This window comes from Trichogramma pretiosum, unplaced genomic scaffold (assembly GCF_000599845.2).
Source record: "Trichogramma pretiosum strain Unisexual culture from Peru unplaced genomic scaffold, Tpre_2.0 scaffold97, whole genome shotgun sequence".
NCBI lineage: Eukaryota > Metazoa > Arthropoda > Insecta > Hymenoptera > Trichogrammatidae > Trichogramma > Trichogramma pretiosum.
In genome coordinates, this window is record NW_019640794.1 from 236,392 (window position 1) to 253,338 (window position 16,947).

The 16,947-nt window shown below is 38.4% G+C and overlaps 6 protein-coding genes across 9 annotated transcripts; 3 read left to right on the forward strand and 3 right to left on the reverse strand.

Annotated features, from left to right (window-relative positions):
- Positions 1 to 155: 155 nt before the first annotated feature.
- LOC106650038 (protein phosphatase 1 regulatory subunit 7-like) lies at positions 156 to 1,966 on the reverse strand. Its single transcript, XM_014367818.2, has 5 exons — positions 1,586 to 1,966; positions 1,395 to 1,492; positions 1,132 to 1,328; positions 587 to 1,058; positions 156 to 508 (listed from the first exon to the last, which is right to left on the reverse strand). The coding sequence occupies exons 1-5, from the start codon at positions 1,602 to 1,604 to the stop codon at positions 335 to 337; spliced, it is 960 nt and encodes a 319-aa protein (XP_014223304.1). The 5' UTR covers positions 1,605 to 1,966; the 3' UTR covers positions 156 to 334.
- A 1,572-nt stretch (positions 1,967 to 3,538) lies between these two features.
- On the forward strand, positions 3,539 to 5,747 carry LOC106649944 (ankyrin-3-like). Its single transcript, XM_023457753.1, has 2 exons — positions 3,539 to 5,207; positions 5,731 to 5,747. The coding sequence occupies exons 1-2, from the start codon at positions 3,539 to 3,541 to the stop codon at positions 5,745 to 5,747; spliced, it is 1,686 nt and encodes a 561-aa protein (XP_023313521.1).
- Positions 5,748 to 6,162: 415 nt separating this feature from the next.
- On the reverse strand, positions 6,163 to 8,529 carry LOC106649945 (aromatic-L-amino-acid decarboxylase-like). Its single transcript, XM_014367675.1, has 6 exons — positions 8,329 to 8,529; positions 7,653 to 7,995; positions 7,211 to 7,589; positions 7,036 to 7,150; positions 6,754 to 6,954; positions 6,163 to 6,618 (listed from the first exon to the last, which is right to left on the reverse strand). The coding sequence occupies exons 1-6, from the start codon at positions 8,527 to 8,529 to the stop codon at positions 6,163 to 6,165; spliced, it is 1,695 nt and encodes a 564-aa protein (XP_014223161.1).
- Positions 8,530 to 11,268: 2,739 nt separating this feature from the next.
- Positions 11,269 to 13,222, forward strand: LOC106650136 (guanine nucleotide-binding protein subunit beta-like protein). Its single transcript, XM_014367978.1, has 4 exons — positions 11,269 to 11,502; positions 11,807 to 12,015; positions 12,353 to 12,559; positions 12,747 to 13,222. Exons 1-4 carry the CDS (start codon positions 11,394 to 11,396, stop codon positions 13,173 to 13,175), a joined length of 954 nt encoding a protein of 317 aa, XP_014223464.1. The 5' UTR covers positions 11,269 to 11,393; the 3' UTR covers positions 13,176 to 13,222.
- LOC106650137 (NFU1 iron-sulfur cluster scaffold homolog, mitochondrial-like) lies at positions 13,220 to 14,820 on the reverse strand. Of its 4 annotated transcripts, XM_014367980.2 has the most exons (6): positions 14,665 to 14,820; positions 14,488 to 14,554; positions 14,313 to 14,424; positions 13,808 to 14,229; positions 13,648 to 13,748; positions 13,220 to 13,565 (listed from the first exon to the last, which is right to left on the reverse strand). In XM_014367980.2, the coding sequence occupies exons 3-6, from the start codon at positions 14,387 to 14,389 to the stop codon at positions 13,344 to 13,346; spliced, it is 822 nt and encodes a 273-aa protein (XP_014223466.1). In that variant the 5' UTR covers positions 14,390 to 14,424; positions 14,488 to 14,554; positions 14,665 to 14,820; the 3' UTR covers positions 13,220 to 13,343. The 4 variants fall into 4 exon arrangements, with proteins under 4 accessions (XP_014223466.1, XP_014223465.1, XP_014223467.1 ...); XM_014367979.2 differs by lacking the exon at positions 14,488 to 14,554 and having other exon boundaries at positions 14,665 to 14,819; XM_014367981.2 differs by lacking the exons at positions 14,488 to 14,554; positions 14,665 to 14,820 and adding an exon at positions 14,555 to 14,652.
- Positions 14,821 to 14,896: 76 nt separating this feature from the next.
- Positions 14,897 to 16,901, forward strand: LOC106650138 (mediator of RNA polymerase II transcription subunit 22). Its single transcript, XM_014367982.2, has 2 exons — positions 14,897 to 15,087; positions 15,165 to 16,901. The coding sequence occupies exons 1-2, from the start codon at positions 14,985 to 14,987 to the stop codon at positions 15,482 to 15,484; spliced, it is 423 nt and encodes a 140-aa protein (XP_014223468.1). The 5' UTR covers positions 14,897 to 14,984; the 3' UTR covers positions 15,485 to 16,901.
- Positions 16,902 to 16,947: the final 46 nt, after the last annotated feature.

A 16,947-nucleotide genomic window follows, 5' to 3' on the forward strand; every position in this document is an offset into this window, starting at 1 on the left:
TCTGGAAGTGTGATGAAATATACAATTCAATTGGAATTCAATCGGAATACAGAAATACTCATTAATGCATATTGATAGTAACATTCCATATACAATAGTATACAAAATGGGTCATTTAACATTGATTATTTAAAAAAGGGTTAAGTAGGACACACTTTTCACAGTCTTTTGTTGTTTTAATAATCGTTACTGCAATAGAATTATGAGGCTATTTGATAGCTAATACATCAAAAACACAAGGTTTAGAATTGAAAATACAAGACTTGAAATGTGTCAAAGTTTAGTATTTCAGATGAAATGATTGTAGTCATTGATTTGATCAAGAAGAATTATCTCATCTACATAATGTAGCATCTAGTTGGCTCAACCAAGGCAAGATTAATTTGATTTTTCTTCTATAACTAGGATCTTTGGAAATAGGATTATGCTCAAGATATATAGTTTTCAATTTTTTGTTTGCTGTTAGGACTTCTATTGTAGTCCAATCTTCAATTTCATTATTGTTAATCTGAAAAAAAAAACAGAAAATCAAAAATCATATTTCATATACTAAAATACTAAATTAGTAGTGATTACTAATACTGACCCAAAACTCCTCTAATTCTTCAAGGTGGTCAATATGTGAAATTTTTTTGATTTTATTAAAAGCTAAATCCAGAGTAGAAAGTTTTGGACACTTTTCCAAACCCTCTATATTGACTATTCCATTTTCTGATGCGTATAATTCCTCTAACTGAGTGAGCTCTGTCAAGTTTTCAAGGCACTGTATTCTATTACTCTGTACACTCAATAGAGTAAGATTTTTCAGTGTATGTAAACGCTGTATTTTTGATATTTTATTTTTTCCCAAATACAGTTCGCTTAAATTCTCTAATCCTTCCAAGTTTTCGATCTCTCGTATTTTATTATCCCCCACCTCTAAGATGGTCAAGTTTTTCAAATGTGATATATTTTCTATTTTTGTAATTTTATTTGAAGAAAGAAATAATTTCTTGAGGGATTTTAAATTTGTCAACCCTTCAATCTTCTTAATTCTGTTGAATGACAAATCCAATAATCTGTGAAGAGAGAAAACAAACAAAAATTTTTAAACAGAACTGACATAAACTTGAAACATTTCACTTTACTCACTCCAAATTAACCAATGCATCCAAATTTTCAATAACAGTCAATTGATTGTCTCTCAACTCTAGCTCAACAAGAGTACTCAATGTATCCAAATTCTCGATCTTTTTAATGAGATTCCAAGTGAAGCAGAGTTTTTTGATCTTTGTGAGTGGCTCCAAATTTTCCAATTTCGACAGACGCGAATGGTTGAAGTCCAGTTCCTTGAAAAACAAAACATGTTTTGGTCACGAAGCAAGAGATAAAAAAAGTCATTCGAATTCACGTACTTCTGTCTCTGGATCGATTATCATGATCTTCTCGGATTCCTCAGTGTTATTGTCATTCTCCGTCTCCGAGTTCATGGAAACCAGACTTTTGTTGTCCTCTGAAAGCAAGGGTAGCGTTTATACGTTGTAATACGTCATAACCTCTGCGACGCGGTGCGAATAATCATTCGAGACAACGCTCGCTCGCTTACCCGTGGAATTGTTGGCCATTTTAGCGATGATCACAACAAACGAAGCAGCAAGTGATAATTGTTTTCGTTGGGCAAAGTATGCGTCCGAGGTGTGTAGCGTTGCAGTTGTCAAAATTGCAGCGCGTCAAGTTATCAAGTTCACAAGAGCAGACTGACAATGTATAATGAGCCACACATGAGCGATCAGCCGGATCAGTGAATAGGATTACGAGTTACAACAATACCTATACCTATATTATATGCAATATAATGACACACGGACTCAAAACGAGTCGCAATAGGTAGAGGCCGCGCACCGCGCGCAAATCGCTAATCGTGCTATATAGCAAAATTACAATATATAGAAATATTTCTCTGAAGTTATAAACGTAATTAGCACGTACAATACATTGTAAAACGCAATTATATATAGATATGATTGGTTTATATGTATGAGTGTGAGTACAGTTCTATTTTTTCCTTCGAGCCATTACCTCTCGCGAAAGTGGAAGAAAAGCTCGTCAAAAATGGAATTTTGATCGAAAGAAGTTGCAGAGAAATATTTTCGGTCTTTCTCAGCGTAAGATTCATTGAAATTGAATTTAATCTTTTGTGATAAGTCGACGCGCCACCGTGCCGACTGTCGATCGAGTCTTCTCGCGTTCGTCGACGACGTCGCCTTCTAACTGCATCGCGCGTCATTCGCAGGATCGCTGCATGTCACATTACATAGAGCTGCATTAGTTTACCACCGTGGTTCGAAGTAGGTGTTGAATTAAGAAATATTTTATATTATAAGTGTTCTTTGCGTGAATGAGCAAAACGATGTCGAGAAAAAATTTGAAAAGCTTGTGAAGAAAATATGTCAATTGGGAGATCGAAATTGAGCGACGTGCATTTCAGAAAAAACTTGAACTGTTTTCATAGACGATGATCTAAATAAGGATTTAGGAAAACTATTCATTGAGTTCGTGGTCTACAAGGATCAGCCCAAAATTGATAAAAACGCGCGGCTAGAATTGGATGTCGTGATCCATGAGCTTTTTAAAGTATACGACATATTTGACGTGAATTACACCGACGAATCCGGACTGTCGCATTTCCACATAGCCTGTGAGGCGATGAAGCGGGTGATTCGCTATTACACTTGGTCCTGAACTACAACGAAGGCATGACAATCACTGTATTCTTGAGCCTCGTTGACGCTCTAAACTGGTTGGGTGACACTTCATTGTACTTGGCTCTTAAATACGGCCGCAAGAAGGTGGCTGAATCGCTGCTGAGACATGGGTCCGAATACGGTTAACAAAGACAGATTGACTACTTTACTCATGATTTGCAAGGGAAAATACGACGATTATAACTTGGCGGATATCATTTAACTAATTTTATAGCTTAGCGTCCTATCGCTCTACGATCTTGTCCGTTTACGACCGGTGAATCTCGCCTGGCGAAAAAGAATAAAAATTTCTTTAAAGGTTCGTTCGTGATACTTGTCGTTCACAAAAAATAATAAAATAAATAAAGTTTTTTTTGTGACGTATCCATTGAAAAGATATGTTATTTCGTGGTATTTACATGAGCAGGCCATTTTTACAGAAGAGCGTCGATTTTTAGTATTTTTCAATGTACAGCGTTATCAAATTTTTAATGTATTTAAATAAGTAAATTAAAAAAAAAATTAAATCAACTTATACAATCTCATGTCAATTAAACGAACATATCAGTCAATTTGTGATAAACCGGCGCGCGATCGTGCCGACTGTCGAGAGTCGTCTCGCTTCCATTTGGAGGAGAGCGGCGGCATCGTCTAAAACTGCATAACGTCAGAACTGCAGAAGTTTTTTATGGGTTCTGGGTAGGCCTTGGTCAGTTTGGACAGCGTCACCTGAGCGATTGATCCTCGGAGAAAAAAATTGAAAATATTTTATATTGTAAAATTACGAGTGTGTTTGTGCGCGAGTGCCCACAACGATGTCGAGCTTAGAAAATTTGACGAGCTTACGGAAAAATTTCAATTTAGAGATCGATGAGGAGCGATGGGAATTTTTCGATCAACTTGATTGTTTGATCAGCGATTGGCCGGACCAACTTCCTAATCTTCGAGATATTTTTCGTCCCGAAGAAATTGAGTGTCTTCTCTTTCTGTCTATAAGATACATGCTGTCTTCGCACATGTTCGAAGACAAAAGTTATTATCAGGGAGAACGATTCATCGACTTCGTGGTCCGTAGCGGCTACAAGGACGAGTCCAAATTTGACGAAGAGGGCAAGCCACCATCGCTGTGTCGCACCACACCCCTGCATTGGGCCTCCAGAAACAGATTTCTTTATCAGGATATCATGATCCGTGAGCTTTTTAAAGTTTACGACAGGTTCGACTTGAATTACACCGACGAGTTAGGACTATCGCATTTCCACATAGCCTGCGAGTCTGGCTGTGACGAGGTCGTCGTGAAATTCCTCGAGCTCGGCCAGGACCCCAATCTCATCTGGCCAGAAACGGGCTACTCACCGCTTCACTTGGCCTTAATCAACAAATGCTACGAGGTGGCCGAATCTTTGCTGAAGCATGGCGCTAATCCTAATTTGGCCGACGATGAGGGATCGACTCCTCTGCATCTTTTTTGCATTGGGAGCGACGACGACGATGACGACGGTAGCATGGCGGAGAAGTTCTTCAAGATCATCGACGACCGACATGAGCCGTTGCTTACCGACGCTCAAGATAAATTGGGTACCACACCTTTGCATTTGGCTCTGGTCAGAAGATACACGAAGATGGTCCAATTACTACTGAAAAGGGGCGCCAACCCGAACTTGTCCGATGCGAACGGATTGACTCCTCTGCACTTTAGCTGCATGAGCATCGACGACGACGACGATTTGGTGAAGATGTTGCTCAATTTCAGCATCGACGAGCATCGACCGGTGCAGGTGGATGCCGTGGACAATAAGTCGATCCAAACTCCGCTACACCATGCTCTGGCCTACGGCAAGAAACCGCGAATCATTCGAGCGCTGCTGACGGCTGGAGCTGATCCAAACTTAGCCGACGATAACGGATTCACGGCTCTGCATACCATTTGCAAGAGATACGACGGCGACGATGCTGAGTATTCGGCGATGATGGATGTATTCTTTAAGATCTGCAAAGAAGTCAATCGGATGGTGCAGGTAAATGCCCGAGATAAATTGGGCTGGACACCGTTGCAACGGGCCGTGGCGAGCTTCTTACTGGATACGATTAAGGTACTCCTGGATAATGGCGCTGATCTGTCTAACTTTGTCTTTCCCAGTGTGACTCAGTTCACTGAAAATTTTTCATCCGAGAGCTGGTTTCATGTTTCCAGCAATTCTAAATTGATACTAGCGTCTGGTCTGTTGGCCGTCGTCGAACATCTCGATGAAAGAGGATACGAACTGACCGAAAAAGTCGCCCTCACGATCATGACATTGTTTGCCAATCATGAATTATTCGCCAAGTCGACGGATCTTGACAAATCGATTTATGAAGACGAGGAATTTGCTACCGAGGTGAAGAAAATAATGATAATTCCAGACTTGTCGCTCTACGACTTGATCCAATTCCAACCCCATGAGGCGAAAAAACGACTCACATATACCGATTACTTCAAGTTCTGTAATTCGAATAAATTGGGGAGTATTCCCAGAATCTATTTTGAGGCTTGCATCGTGCACCTATGCGAAAAACTATCGAGAGGATTTTTCCGTCGATGGGCACTGGATCCCTTTATGAAGATGATGAAGATGCCGATCGTGTGCTGTGAAGAGATCATCAAGAATCTAACGAACAAAGATTTATATAATGTTTGCTTAGCGATGGAAAGCCAAAGCTCATCATAATGTGATAATCATTATGTGATTTATGTGATAATGTGACAATCAATATGTGATATGTGATAATGTGATAATCAGTCATGATTTACAGTATTTTCAAACTCTCGGTGTTTTTAAATGGTGCATATATTCCATATTATTTAAATAAATATTTTATTCAAATAAATAAATATATCATTCAAATAAATATTCAAATAAATAAATGTAAAAAAAAATTGAAAAATTGAATTGGTTTACTGAAACTTTAATTTTCTTTGGTACTTTTTTAAAATTAAGTAGAAAATTTGAATCAGTTTTTATTTTAGCATGTGTTACGCCATAATTTGAAAAATCAAATCACGGAATTTTTTTTAAATTAAGTATAGTTCGACCTACGGGCACTTATAATATTGGTCGCCCGATATAATTTTTATAGTGTGCTCAAAAGTTGTGGAGTAGAAAATTTGAGCAGGGACTGAAAGAACATTTGCGCGTGGTCGTTAAGCTCGTAACTCGAATAAGTTTTAGTCGAAAAATTCAAAAATATAAATTATGAATACATCTCAAGTACGATAAAGGAAACGAGGAATTCATAAAGAAAAAAAAATTAGTAATGCAAGTGCGGGTGATTTATTAATTTATTATTCAGTTTTTTTCTTTGACATTAAAATTAAAAAGTCAGTTTTAAATGAAATTATAGGGATACGATTCAAATGTTGACAAGACCTCATCGACGTAATCTGCTGCAGCGCATAACATTAGGCCAGTTGCCTGTGGTCATTTTTAAAGGCACCGGCAAACAACTTGAAAAAGGCCGCGGATATGGAGTGCTGTACGGATCCGCTGGAATTTTTGCCAGTATCAACTCTATTGCGCGCTAGCTCAAAACGCTCCCTACACATCGTATCGTCTCCGGACGAACGGCGACGACCATTTTGCTGAATCTGAATGACAAGTGGGTCATCGTCGTCGTCCGGACAATCGACTCGCTGCGGCAAGAGCAGCTGACGCTCGTCTTTGGCGCACTCGTCGAGCACCAGCTGGGCCTGTTCGCTCATCTCTCGCCAGGCGTAGGCCACGTCCTCGGCCTGGGTCAGCTGACTGCAAACGACGAAGCGAATGATCAGGAGCTTGCGATAGACGCTCGGCACCACGTAGACGTTGCGTCGCAGCATGAGCTTGTCCAGCAGTCGCCTTGTCAGCTCGTTCTTGCCCTGCGTCATTAAACTCATTATAATTTTTGCGTAGACTGATATCCAGTGCTTTAAATTAAACTCTATCTATTTTCCCTCCAGTTTTTTAAATATTTATTTCAATATTTTTTTAAAGATTTATTTAAAATGCACTACCTTAATTCTGAAACAAACAACGGCCATGCTTGACTGAATCGGCATCTCGAATCGCTCGTCCGCCGCGACGAGTTTCTCGAACTGCTGGGCCAGTCCTACCGAGTCTCTGATGTGTTTGCGCAGTCCCTCGACCCCGTAGAGACGCAGAACCAGCCAAATCTTGAGGGCGCGAAAACGACGGCTCAGCGACAATTGCCAGTGCTACAAGATGAAAACAATAAGGTGGAGTATACTATAACGAATATCTAATGTTCCCCTTTGGGCGTGTACGATTATACGTACCCTGTAGTCGCGGGGAGCAATCGATGAGGACTTGCTGGACGCGCGATTGGGATCGTTCGTTATGTAGACGCGATCGACTTTGAAGGGCTCGGTGAGCTCGCGCGAATCTTTGATCCTACCGAATACAACGCGATGTAATAATTGCACTCATGGATGGAATGTATAAGGCACGTACCAATGGACAGAGCAGTCGGCGTTGACCAGTAGCCACTTGTGCGGATTGAAGGTGAACGAGTCGACGTGCTCGATGCCGGCCATGAGCTCGCGATACTCCGGACAGACGAAGGCCGCCCCGGCGTAGGCCGCGTCCACGTGCAGCCAGATTCCTCGCTCGCGGCAGATGGGCCCGATCTCGTCGAGTCGGTCGAAGGCGCAGGTCGACGTCGTGCCGAGGGTCGCCACAAAGATGCAAGCCACGTAGCCCCGCTTGGCGTCGCGCTCCAGGTGCTCGAGCAGGGTGGAGCCGCGCAGGCTGCAGCGCTCGTCGCTCGGCAGCAGTCTCACGCCCATGTCGGCCAGCCGAGCCGCCTTCTCCACGCTCAAGTTGGCCTGATCTGCGAACCGATCGACCATTAATTTTAAGAAAGAGATTTGACGAAAAAAATCGATCGACTTACTCGAGGTGTAGACGAGGAGCTTGTCCCGATCGGCCGGGGCCCTGTTCTGGCTGCAGCAGCGCTGCCTCGCGGCGATCATGCTGAGGAGGGTCGACTCGCTGGCCGAGGACTGAAGCACGCCGCCGCCCGGGCCCTCCGACGAGTTGAGAAAGTGCTCGGGCAGGCCGAGGATCTTGGCCAGCCAGTCGGTGACGAGCATCTCGAGCTCAGTGCAGGCTGGCGAGGCGATCCACGAGAAGCCCATGCAGCCGAGGCCGGCGCTCAGCAGCTCGCCCACGATCGACGGGTACGACTTGGCCGCCGGATAGTAGGCGTGAAAGTGCGGTGAGTGCCAGTGTGTCATCTGTGACGACATATATTATACAGAATTTCATGTATGCATCTCAGAGCTGATTCAGAGCTTGACAAAGTTCATTGAAAGATCAAAATCTTTAATCGCGATTTCTCGAGCTTACGTTGAAAATTTTTCAACAAAACTTCGTTTATACAATTAAAAACGGGTAAACTAAATGTATATTAACTGAAATTGTTTAGTAAAATATTAATTTCATTTCAACCAAACTCGATGAAACGGTTTTTAATTTTACTGTTACAATTTAATTTTGTTATAATGAAACTTTCAATGAAACTTATTAATTTTGTCGTGTGAAGATAATCTTAGAACAATAACACTCACCCCCGGCATGATGTGTCGATCGAGGTCCTGAAGCACTTGCTGCCAGTTCTCGGGCTCGTTGGGGGGCTCCGAGGGCAGTAGTCGGGCCAGATAGCCCGGTTCGACCTCGGGCAGCACCGGCCGGTCGCGTACCGACTCGTCGTACTCGGCTACGTAGTCGACCGCGGCTTTAGCGAACTCGCGAAACTCTTGTGCATTCATGATAATGGTTTATAAACTTATGGATGGATAAAGCTTCGAGATACTGCACTGACAGCTGGTGGTCAGAACTCGATGTCTGCGGCAGGACTGCTGACACGAGTCGAGGGAATCGTTCTCCTGGCTGCTCTTTTTTCCGACTCTGTATAACTGCGATCCGTCCGCGGAAGTCGAAAAATTCCGAGGATGCCAGCCTATACATTCGAACAGCGAGTCAAGGGCTAACTCGGCACACGCGTGCCCTTTAAGTACGTATATCACCTCGCGAATGGGGACACGCATTACAAAACTGCCACATTAATAATATCCGCTCTTCCTATCGTACATCATTTTTTTCCGCATTTCGCGCGTGATCGGAGAGCAAAACAAAAAAATCCCATACCAAGAAAAGCGCGTGTCGCTTTTACGGCAGCTTCCGTTTTTTTGGCATACATAAGTGTCAGGGGTAAATTAATTTGCTATTCGGCCCTTGCTACTTCGTGTCGCACTTGCTTTGTACATAATTGCGCCATACGTCTTATTAAATACCGTCACGTGTTAGTTTCATTCCACCATAATAATGCATGAAAGAGGCATAATCAGTACTTCAAAAACGTATACTATCTATTGTGGCTTACAATTCAAGTGAAAAATATTATATTGACTAATGAAATTGTTTAAACAATTTTTTTTACAATAATGCATGAAAAATGTATGATCAACGCTCCAAAAAATCTTCATAATAATGCGTAAACTGAATAATAAAACTTTATATTATATGCGTAAATTTACATACATAATTATTAATTATTGTCCTTTAACTATTATTATCATTTTATAAATATATTTCACATAACATTTTTTTCTCATTTTCAGAATTAATTGAAATTTATTTTGGAAGGAAAGAATTTGTTGAACCACCTTCACTAACGTCAAGTGTAGAATTTTAAATATTCATTAAAACTAATTAAGCCACGTGCTTTTAGGATCTTCAAATAAATATGTTTATTTGTAAATAATTTTATATTCTGAGACCATCTCGAGCATATATCTCATTTACGAAAAAAACGGGGAAAAATATGGTAAAATCGTCATTTATTGCTTATGTATTAGGTCGATTCTCTGTCAAATCGAATGGCGAAAAAAATTTTTTTTTTGCTAGTATGAAAAAGTGGATGTTCCCAATGCCAGAAATGTCTCAAAAGATTTTTAGAAAAATTGAGGCCTCCTATAGCACTTTTTCAGAGGCCCAAAGTTGGCATTTTTTCTTAAATCCATGGTTATTGCTAATATGATGATAATTCCTAAATTAGTACAGAGACTTAAAAAAAAAAGTACAAGAGAGGTTTTTTGTTGAAAATTGTTCAAATTTTCAGAAAAACCACACCCCAAAGTGATCTGAGTACTCTAGGGGGTTGTAAGACAGACAGAAATACATAATTGAATATTTAGTTGAGTTCGAACCGGACTTTGAATTTCAAAACTATTCGTTTAGCTTCCTGAAGTGGTTTTTTAATACTCCAGAAAGTTTTGTAATGGGTCTGCAATTCTATCAGCCTATAGAGAGAAAGACGTACCTGTATAATCAATAAAAAACATGAAAATAAGCCTTTTGCTACTGCTCCATATGAACAACTGGCGCTTTTCAAATGTTGTGGTATGAACAGATAGAAGTCATTAGATTAAAATTCAAGTTATTTTCACAAAAAGTAAGTGTTCTTGCATCAACAATGCGACATAGTCAAAACTAGCAATTTTTTTCACTTTTCTCAAGTACTTGTCTGCATTTTGATTCATTGAAGTGCTTGAACAGTTATGTACTTTAAAAAGTACTCTTATTTTATTCTAAAAACTTTAATTCATCTTGAAAATAAACTTTGGTGAGTCCCCAATAGTATATGATGAGATAAAGTAACTTATTTACGTTGTTTATCTCATTTGCATTGTTGATGCAAGAACACTTACTTTTTGTGAAAATAACTTGAATTTTAATCTAATGACTTCTATCTGTTCATACCACAACATTTGAAAAGCGCCAGTTGTTCATATGGAGCAGTAGCAAAAGGCTTATTTTCATGTTTTTTATTGATTATACAGGTACGTCTTTCTCTCTATAGGCTAATAGAATTGCAGACCCATTACAAAACTTTCTGGAGTATTAAAAAACAACTTCAGGAAGCTAAACGAATAGTTTTGAAATTCAAAGTCCGGTTCGAACTCAACTAAATATTCAATTATGTGTTTCTATCTGTCGTACAACCCCCTAGAGTGCTCAGATCACTTAGGGGTGTGGTTTTTCTGAAAATTTGAACAATTTTCAACAAAAAACCTCTCTTGTACTTTTTTTTTTAAGTCTCTGTACTAATTTAGGAATTATCATCATATTAGCAATAACCATGGATTTAAGAAAAAGGCCAACTTTGGGCCTCTGAAGAAGTGCTATAGGAGGCCTCAATTTTTCTAAAAATTTTTTGAAACATTTCTGGCATTGGGAATATTCACTTTTTCATACTAGCAAAAAAAAAATTTTTTTCGCCATTCGATTTGACAGGGAATCGGTCATTAATATCCCAAAATCATTTTAAAAAAAGTTGAATAGAAAAAAATACCGAAAAAAATTGGCAAAGTTTAAAAAACATTTTAAAAAATAATGCATCCTATGTGTGCATGAAGAATTTGAAATTTAGCACACTTTTTTTGTTTCCTCCGCTTATGATGCGGCGCTGCGCGCTCCACTCACGCTTCCTTCGTTCCAGAACTCGCCGCGCCGGAGCAATCGTTCTTTCTTTCAAGCTGTTGAAGCGCTAAGGTGTCTCTCAGCGGCTCTCGGAGATTCTCCAAGTTATCCGCCTGTATCCTCACTTGAAGAAGTAATCGAATTTGCAAAAATGACTGAAACTCTTCAGCTCAGAGGCACCCTTGAGGGACACAATGGGTGGGTTACTCAAATTGCCACCAATCCCAAGTACCCCGATATGATCTTGTCGTCTTCACGAGGTAAGTTTTTTTACGCCATAAACGAATTATACCATACTACTCGTGTAACCTTATTTCGGCCGTTCGTTCTATTTATTTTTCTATTTCAATTTTGCATTATTCTTCTCATCTTTAAACATATTTTTAATTGCCAATCGATCTATGATTTATTTCGCCCAAAACGCAATACTGCTTTTCAACCTCGTGGCGAATAGGGTTATCTTGGCCGCGAACAACGTGGTCGGCATACGCTAACCTCCTATACCGCGAAATGGCGGCGGCGAAACCTGCAATATTTCAATGGGCGTTTTTTGACTGTTTTCAGACAAGACCTTGATTGTGTGGAACTTGACCCGCGACGAAGGTAACTACGGTACCCCTTCAAAGCGTCTGTACGGACACTCTCACTTCATCAGCGACGTCGTTCTCTCCTCCGACGGTAATTACGCCCTTTCTGGGTCGTGGGACAAGACCCTCCGTTTGTGGGATTTGGCTGCTGGAAAAACTACCCGCAGATTCGAAGATCACACACAGGTTCGACATTGAGCTAGAGTATGAGCTCTACTTTCGTCTTGGAGTTTCTCCCTACTGGAATATCCAGAGAATTTTAAATAAACTGAAGCTTTTTTTTTTTATATTTTTTTTTAAATCTTACTGAAGAGGTGAGCAAATCACCAAGGAAGTAAGTATATGACTGTATCAGTAAGTCTTGTATCTTACAATCTGCCACCTTAATTGCACGCATGATAATTTGCAATGTTGGTAAAATTATACGATTGCTTCAAAGTTTTTTTTTCAGCCTTAAAAGTTACTCGGTTCTATTTCTTTTATATTGTTCGTTTTTGTCATTGCTTAAATTTTCTTGCTATAGGATGTCTTGAGTGTTGCATTCTCCGCTGACAACCGTCAAATTGTCTCTGGTTCTCGGGACAAAACCATCAAACTGTGGAACACTCTTGCCGAGTGCAAATACACCATCACTGATGAGGGCCACTCCGACTGGGTCAGTTGTGTCAGGTTCTCGCCAAACCACTCAAACCCAATCATTGTATCTGCTGGTTGGGACAAAGTTGTCAAGGTAATTCAATTGTTTATTGTTGAAGTTTATATTTGTCAATACTTATTTTACGTGATGAAAACCCCTTGAAACTCATGATAGCTGTGAGTGTTTCGCGGATATGGGACTGAAAAACTATAACTAATTATTGCTCAGATACATGTTTTTTTTGAGGAAACGAATAAAATGCCCATCTCAATCTTTCCAGGTATGGAACCTTAGCAACTGCCGTTTGAAGATCAACCACCAGGGACACTCTGGATACCTCAACACTGTAACTGTTTCTCCAGATGGTTCCTTGTGCGCATCTGGTGGCAAGGACAACAAAGCTATGCTTTGGGACTTGAACGACGGAAAGCACTTGCACACCTTGGACCACAATGACATCATCACTGCATTGTGCTTCAGCCCCAACAGGTACTGGCTGTGCGCTGCGTATGGTCCATGGATCAAGATCTGGGACCTTGAAGGCAAGGAAATGGTTGAGGAACTCAAACCCGACGTTCTTACTACTGGCAGCAAAGCTGAACCACCACAGTGTCTGTCGCTTGCATGGTCCACTGATGGACAAACATTGTTTGCTGGTTATTCTGACAATAAGATCAGAGTATGGCAAGTCTCTGTTTCTAGCCGTTAAAAACTTTTTGTAAATTTATGGAAATAAAAAAAAACATAAGTTTATAAGTTTTATTGTATATTATTTAATTTTAACTTAGTTAAAAACAAACATAGTTGTATGTTACTTATAAGATAAAACCTAGTTTTATATTACACAATTTATATACAATAAAAATAGGGTTTAACATTACTGCTGTGGACTAGTAGATTCATTTATTTTTTTTTCGAGTTTCTCAAATTCAGTTTTGGCCACTTTGTCTGTTTCATCTTCAACTTGTTCTACTCCCAGTACTTCTGGTATATAAAATTGCATCATGTTTTGAACTCCATTTTTCAATGTCACGACTGAGCTAGGACAGTTTGTGCAAGAGCCTTGCATTCTGAGCTTTACAATTCCATTTTCAAAGCTCTATAAAAAGGATGAATGATGGAAGATTAAGTGCATTAGAGTAGGAAAATATTGTAAAAGAAAAGTTAAAGTTCAATCATACCACAAAAACGATGTCTCCTCCATCTTCTTGAACTGTAGGTCTTATTCTAGTGTCCAATAATTCTTTAATCATCTGTACGATTTCGTCATCATCTTCACTAGCTGCATTAAAAATAGCAGTTAAAAAATGAAGTGTTTTTCATAAGAAAAGATATAGCTACCAGTATCTGCAGAAGTTTGTTCTTCTGTCACAATGGGTAAACCGCTGGCAAAGAAATCCATTATACTTGCAAAAATTTCTGGTTTGACAATTTGCCATTCCATGTCCTCATCCTCCTTAGTAACTGTTATAAAATCTGGTCCTAAAAATACAGACTTAACACCTTGAATGCGAAATAGCATTTTAGCTAGTGGTGAACACGAAGCGTCAGTGATCTTGGGAAAATCTCTGGTTTGACCAGCGCCTAGAACCTCCACTCCAGGAATAAACTTCAAACTGTTGGGATTTGGAGTGTCTTGAGTTTGAATAAACATTGTTCTTTTGTGAATCTGTAGGATGTTTAGATTATTTTGTGCAAAATGAGAGCACATTGGTTTGGACTTTGTCAAAGTATGCATATTTTTGACATTTTGCTTTTGAATTCTAAAAGTAGAAAAAAATTACAATTCCATTATTAACATTCAAATGTATCATTGCCATAAAATTTTCTTGAATTAACAAAATACCTGAGGCACTGACAGACCACTGGGCGACATTTTATTGCTCGACAAGTGAGAAGCGATTTTGTTAACAGATTGTTCATGATTACTGCTTACTTCTGAATACGACGTAGTTGATCTATTTCAAACACAATCAAATATTTAACAAAAAACTTTGCTGTAAAACAACAAAGTGACTTACAAGTATTTTGTTTTAAAAATTAGCCTGTTCAATGAATTTACGTATGTGCTACGTTGTATCAAGTTACCTGCCGAAATATCAAGCTCCGAGTTTGTATTATTTTTTTTATTACACTATAATTGTCAATCTTTATAGGTTACACAGTAAGCGCATGCGTTCGCTTATTATTTTACTTACAAATTTGAAGTTCGTAGCAGCAACTTTAAAATCGACTTGTTTATGACCTTATCTAAAATTTTTGCGATCAATCAATGAGATTAAAATTATTTCTGAAAGTGCTAAGAACTTGTCTTCGATTGCTACGGTTTTGACAGGAAGATACTGCGAACTCACAGTGCATAGGCCGAATTGGTTCTTAGCAGACAGGCTATTTGCAGGCGCCACGCCGGGTGCTGCTTGATCTAGCTGCTGTGCGCATCAGTGGAGCGAAAAGTATAAAACTGTCAACGGGACACCAGTCATTTGAACATTCTTGATTTGAGTAACGAACAGAAACAATGTCTTCCACGAGAACCCCGACACAGAGTAAAGAAGCTCTGCTAAAATCCTACAGCACAAGACTGAAAGAAGATATAAAGTCGATGCTAGAAAATTTCGAAGGTAAGCTTATCTAACCTCATCATCGGCATAACAAACAAATTGCACTTGACACTAAAAATGTAAACATTTTCCGCCAGAAATATTAAAATTGGCCAAAATTGACACCGAGACAAATCTTTCAAAACTGGTGCAGTGTGAACAAGAGGCATATGAGATGCAAGTGAGAGCAGCCAATATGGTCAGAGCTGGAGAATCCTTATTGAAATTGGTCTCTGACATTAAGCAGTACTTAATTTTAAATGACTTTTTATCAGTCAATGAAGCGATATCACAAAATAGTAAATTGTTCCGTGCCAAGCAAAACGAGTGCGATCAAAAACTGGCCAATCTAAGAGATGATATGGCGACTGAGTTATATGATCTTGAAGAGGAATACTTCACATCTGTGCATAAATAATCAGGTCGAACTCTGTAATTTTTCTTGTATATAGTTTTTTTTAAGATAGATGTTTGCTTTTCAATTGGATATCAATAATAATTTAAAGACGGAACCGTGATAACATTTTGTCAACTTGCAATATTGTTGTAATTAGAGGAGTGGCGAAGTCAGCCCAGAAATCAAATATTTGATTCCATTTTCTGAAACTTTTACTAAATGTTTCTATAAAAGCTCTAATGGTACCTTACAGAACATAAAAATGAAATTTGTAATAGAGCCTTTTAAAGATGTATTAAGCAGAAGTTACAAGGTCAACAATTTTATTTTTGAGCGGGTTTCACAATCTCTCTAAATTAAAAAAATTATTGTATTGCTATATATATGTGCTGTTTCTAGAATTTTGAATATAATAGTGTGGCAGTATTACTTATGTACGTCAGGAGTGTAAATAATCAAAAAATTTATGTTATACTTATTATTTATTGTAATGAGCTATTGGCATGATTACAACTCACGAAGAACTATAATATTACATAGCAGAGTAATACTAATTCATTATAAATAAATAAATAATCCAATGATTTAATTATAAAATACAATAATTAGGATAAAAATAATTTCTATAAATCGCTGATACTAATTTCGCTGAAACAACAATGATTGATGAAATCAATGATAAATGAACATGTATATTACAATGTACAATTAGTTTTTATGAACTTTTTTTGCAAAAAGTAAGCAAAAAACTGAAACCTTGATGTTATAAACAAATTAACAAGTAACAAAATGCTTATGACACATAATTTTAATTTATATAGATGAATGTGGTCATTTTAGTTCATAAGTGTAAAAAATTTTTTCACAATTATATGATTGATTTAGATTTTAAGTAAAATTTGGAATGATGCAAAAAAATCTCAAAAAATTGATAAAAAAATAAATTTCTTTATGAATGTTTTTCAAAAAAAGGCTCTAACTAATTTCTGATTCTTTAACCAAAACAAAAAAATAACATTTTCTATTACAATATTAGACACTGATGCTATGACACATACTATAATTGCTAAATATTAATTACAAAAATGCAATGAGACATCACAATTACTTAACTATGTGACATCAAAAATGAGGTATTTTTCGATTTGATGACAAAACCATACAACGACAATTGCGGAAACCAATTCATGACCAAACAGACCAAACGTAATCAAAGAAGTCTTTCACAAGTTAATATGTTTCAGTACGTCACTTACATTTATGATCAGTCCATGATCTCGTAATAAGTTAAAATAACTTGAATCGGTCGTCTTATTGAATGGCTTGTTTTTTGCGTTGTTCACACAATTTTCGATGGCAAAGTCTTTTATATTCGTCGATCAAAAATCAAAAATTGAAAGGCAAGAAAGCACTCGTCAACAGACATTTATCGTAAAACGTATTACTAATAAACTTGTGCCTCAATTACTCGTGTTCATACAATA

Coding starts and splice junctions, on each gene's coding strand:
- LOC106649944 (XM_023457753.1), top strand. CDS start 3,539: ATGTCGAGCTTAGAAAATTTGACGAGCTTACGGAAAAATTTCAATTTA.
- LOC106650038 (XM_014367818.2), bottom strand. Junction 1,329..1,394: donor TAATCGATCCAGAGACAGAA/GTACGTGAATTC, acceptor TTGTTTTTCAAG/GAACTGGACTTCAACCATTC. Junction 1,059..1,131: donor GATGCATTGGTTAATTTGGA/GTGAGTAAAGTG, acceptor CTCTCTTCACAG/ATTATTGGATTTGTCATTCA.
- LOC106650136 (XM_014367978.1), top strand. CDS start 11,394: ATGACTGAAACTCTTCAGCTCAGAGGCACCCTTGAGGGACACAATGGG. Junction 12,016..12,352: donor GATTCGAAGATCACACACAG/GTTCGACATTGA, acceptor TTCTTGCTATAG/GATGTCTTGAGTGTTGCATT. Junction 12,560..12,746: donor GTTGGGACAAAGTTGTCAAG/GTAATTCAATTG, acceptor CAATCTTTCCAG/GTATGGAACCTTAGCAACTG.
- LOC106650137 (XM_014367980.2), bottom strand. CDS start 14,389: ATGAACAATCTGTTAACAAAATCGCTTCTCACTTGTCGAGCAATAAAA. Junction 14,230..14,312: donor GTGGTCTGTCAGTGCCTCAG/GTATTTTGTTAA, acceptor TTCTACTTTTAG/AATTCAAAAGCAAAATGTCA. Junction 13,566..13,647: donor GAGGAGACATCGTTTTTGTG/GTATGATTGAAC, acceptor TCCTTTTTATAG/AGCTTTGAAAATGGAATTGT.
- LOC106649945 (XM_014367675.1), bottom strand. CDS start 8,529: ATGAATGCACAAGAGTTTCGCGAGTTCGCTAAAGCCGCGGTCGACTAC. Junction 7,996..8,328: donor ATCGACACATCATGCCGGGG/GTGAGTGTTATT, acceptor ATGTCGTCACAG/ATGACACACTGGCACTCACC. Junction 6,619..6,753: donor TTGTTTGTTTCAGAATTAAG/GTAGTGCATTTT, acceptor TTAATGACGCAG/GGCAAGAACGAGCTGACAAG.
- LOC106650138 (XM_014367982.2), top strand. CDS start 14,985: ATGTCTTCCACGAGAACCCCGACACAGAGTAAAGAAGCTCTGCTAAAA. Junction 15,088..15,164: donor GATGCTAGAAAATTTCGAAG/GTAAGCTTATCT, acceptor ATTTTCCGCCAG/AAATATTAAAATTGGCCAAA.